General features: G+C 41.7%; 1 protein-coding gene across 1 annotated transcript; it reads right to left on the bottom strand.

Moving 5' to 3' along the window:
* Positions 1-1230: 1230 nt before the first annotated feature.
* LOC147429198 (heavy metal-associated isoprenylated plant protein 8-like) lies at positions 1231-3128 on the bottom strand. Its single transcript, XM_086495321.1, has 5 exons — positions 2962-3128; positions 2739-2835; positions 2378-2556; positions 1948-2044; positions 1231-1801 (listed from the first exon to the last, which is right to left on the bottom strand). The coding sequence occupies exons 1-5, from the start codon at positions 2968-2970 to the stop codon at positions 1290-1292; spliced, it is 894 nt and encodes a 297-aa protein (XP_086351447.1). The 5' UTR covers positions 2971-3128; the 3' UTR covers positions 1231-1289.
* Between the last annotated feature and the right edge of the window lie 431 nt (positions 3129-3559).

The raw sequence follows: 3559 nt of genomic DNA, 5'->3' as shown, positions 1-3559 counted from the left end.
ACCATTTTCTTTAAATCAGATTTCGCCTCTTTTTCTAGATGCTCTTAAGAGCATGTTTAACCACACAAGTCATTATTCATACAACTTATACAACATCAATATGTCATTTGCAAATAGAGACTCTAAATCCCATAGGATCCACTCAGGATTACCGTATGGTACCACCGGAGTATAAGGAAGGGGGTTTATACATGGGAGGAAAGGTGCATTTGATACAGGATAGCTCCAAGGTTTTAAAAAAAGGGCATTTGATGCATGCAAGTGACATCTCCTTAATATTTCTTTTGAATTCCGCAAGCTCTAGATCATTAACAGAGTTATTCTATATGTAAGAAAGCTTGCCACACAATAGCCAACATGGTTTACTTCAAACTTGCCATTGACGAGACATAGAGACAACAAGTATAGAGGTGTCAATTTTGGAGAGTTTTGCATCAATGATGGTTGATACAAAATTCTACAAAGGTTCTTTGACTCCTGTAAAGCATATCCAAGGCACTATTGAATCTGTAGTGTTGATTATATGAATTCATCAGCGCCTTCGATACGATTTACAGGTGTCAAAGAACTTTTATCAAAGACATCAAGTAGTTCTTAGTGTATTCAATGCACATTAGTCTTATAACTGAGTGTTATATTCATAATCTACAATACGGTTCTACACATCTTTAGTTGACTAATACTATGTACAAAAATAGGTTTGTATGATGAACATTGCCTAAAGGAGCCCTTATACCTTGAGGCTATATTCTCTAGGAGTAAACGATAAATTGGTTGTGATGAAAATTTATATTACAATGTTCCACTCGACTCACTATACAAAAAGGGGGTAAAATAATTTTTTTGCCCATAGCCAGTGCAACCAATTGCTGTACTAAAGTGGCTTATTTATAGAAGGATAAAACCATGGAGTAGGTAAAGATATAATTAGATATAGAAAGCAAGAATAATGTTTATTTACAATTTTGGATGGTGTCACATACCATCTCATACTCTTGATCCCTTTCCCACAAGCTTAGTGTAGTGTTGTTGCATGATGGCAAGGACTGGTAGAGGATTTTGCAATGGAATGTGGGAGTAACAAGGTCTGCATTCTACTGATGCATGTGTAGAGAGCACTCTAAATCATACTACTTGTAGCCTCGGCTATCTCCTCCTTTGCAGACATGTGCTTGAAGAAGCCATAGAAGCTCCTCGACTCTTGCAAGGAATGAACTCTGTCCATGGGCATGATCAAAATACCCTGAGTATGCTTGTTGGTAGCATTTACTGAGAAGATGTTGGAAGCTCTACATGATCGAACAAGCATTTGGATTCTCGTCGCTAAAGAGTTGAGGAGGATAGACATAGTACTCTGGCACATGACTTCTATATGGATTGTACTCATACTTCTTCACCTCTGTCTTGGTTTCCTCAGAAGACACTTCTTTCTTCTCTTCCGGCTTCTCTGCCGGAGGAGCATCTTTCTTCTCCTCCTCTTTCTTCTCTTCGGCCTTTTTCTCCCCCTCCGCAGCCGGAGGTGCAGCCTCCGCTGCGGCAGGTGCAGCGTCGGCAGGCTTCTCTTCCTCTTTTTTTGCTTCCTCAGCTGGCTTCACCTCCTCCTTTTTCTCCTCGGCGGGCTTTGCCTCTTCCTTTTTCTCTTCTTCTTTCGGAGGGGCAGGTGGAGGTGGTGGCGGGGGCACGATCTCGCAATGCTTTCCAGACCGTTTCTTCACCCGCGCGCACAACTTGATTGGATCGAGCTTCTTGCCTGTAACTGTGACGAGGCTCTTTGAAAAATCCTCTTTGGCATCAGTAACTCCTGCAAGTATGCAAGCATGAAAAGGCTTCAGCTATGCCATCTGGATTGTAACCTAGCGACTAAGGTGGATGTGCGGGTGCCCCTTCGATACCTGGTGCGGCATCTTACAAATTTCAGGTGTAACAGGAACCAAGAAACTCACTCACCATCCATTTTCAATAAACTTCTCCTGATCTGCTTAGCACAAGCAGCACAGTGCATGTTAACTTTCAACACCACAACTACTTCAGGATCGGGCGGGGGCTGCACATAATCCATTTGAGCTCAATCAGCACAAAATAGTATAAAACATTAGAATGCAATGGGCTAGCAAAAGATCTATGGTAGCATGCTGCATGATTATTGATTATTAGCATAATACATTCATATGCAGAAAGTCACATGCCTTGAAAACTTGACGTAGTCCTCATTCTATGATTATGCCGAGTTGGTAGACGGGCAATCGGATTGGCCGTCAGCAGTGTATGCATGTGGTGCCCGCGTGCATGTGTGTAATGAAGTAAAGAATTCTTACTGATTTATAGAGAGTTGCATAAAATTTGGTACTGATTATGGGTGATGAGTTGAAGTAGGTACCTCCTCTTTCTTTGGCTCCTCTTTCTTGGGCTCCTGGGGGACTTTGGAGAGGTCGGGGTAGAGTAAGATGGTGCGCTTCCCACTCTTCTTCTTCACCGTCTCATACACTGTTCTGGCATCCAGCTTCCCTTTTATTGTCACCTTCTGGTCTTGCATGTTCACATCCAGCGCTTCTATGCCTGCATATTTCAGATTTCCAGCGTTATAAATGATTATCCATAACTCTCTCTCTCTCTCTCTCTCTCTCTCTCTCTCTCTCTCTCTCTGTGGGACTTTTTCTGTATAAATCGCTAAATATGGTTATCCTACCATCCTCTCTCTCTCTCTCTCTCTCTCTCTCTCTCTCTCTCTGCAAATATACCTTTAAATTCCTTGAGCGCCTTTCTGACCTTGGCCTTGCATCCCTCACAATGCATGTCCACTTGCAGGATGATCTTGTCATCCTCTTTCTTCTCCTCCTGCGACACAATTTAGAGAGAGAAGGACAGAAAACAGCCGTTAAGATGATGATGAGCATGAATTCTCTCTCTCTCTCTCTCTCTCTCTCTCTCTCTCTCTCTCATTCATCCAATTTGCAAGGTTACCTCTGGCATGGTGGCTTAGCTGAAGCAATATCTCTCTGCAAGAAAATTGATAGCCTTTGCAGCTCTCTACCTCCACAGCACACAAAAAATTGTGTTTGCAAGGAAAATGGCAAAAATAGCAAGGAATGGCAAAAATGGCAAGAAACTAATAAGTGAATTGAAAGCAGGGGAAGGGGGGGTGTGGGAAAGGATCAAGGTAAGCAAGGCTGAGCTCTTATAAAGGATTGTGAGCTACAAGAACACCTTTGAAGGATTTGAACTACACAGCCAGCCTCAACTACTCCTAAGATATAGCCAAAGTAAAAAAAAGCAATAAACTTTGTCCAACTCCCACACCTTTTTTTTCACCCATGAATCTACCCTTCAAATAAAGCAAAGGATTTGCTTTTAAAAGTCCTTGCATCTCTTCTTTACTATGGTTAAAAGCTTCACACAAATATTTTAAAGTGATTCTACATACCAATACAAGGCCCTCTTTTCTTATGATTTTTCTTTGGCTCTTTTGATAACCTCAATTCATTGCCCCATTCTATTTATCAAAATCATCAATACAATGGCCCTCAACCCTACATTTTTGTGGGTGCTTTTTTTGTAGGCC

This window comes from Adiantum capillus-veneris, chromosome 22, assembly GCF_014529385.1.
Source record: "Adiantum capillus-veneris isolate H3 chromosome 22, ASM1452938v2, whole genome shotgun sequence".
Classification (NCBI taxonomy): domain Eukaryota; kingdom Viridiplantae; phylum Streptophyta; class Polypodiopsida; order Polypodiales; family Pteridaceae; genus Adiantum; species Adiantum capillus-veneris.
Note: the sequence above shows the minus strand (reverse complement) of the source record. Positions and strands in the feature narration are given on the sequence as shown.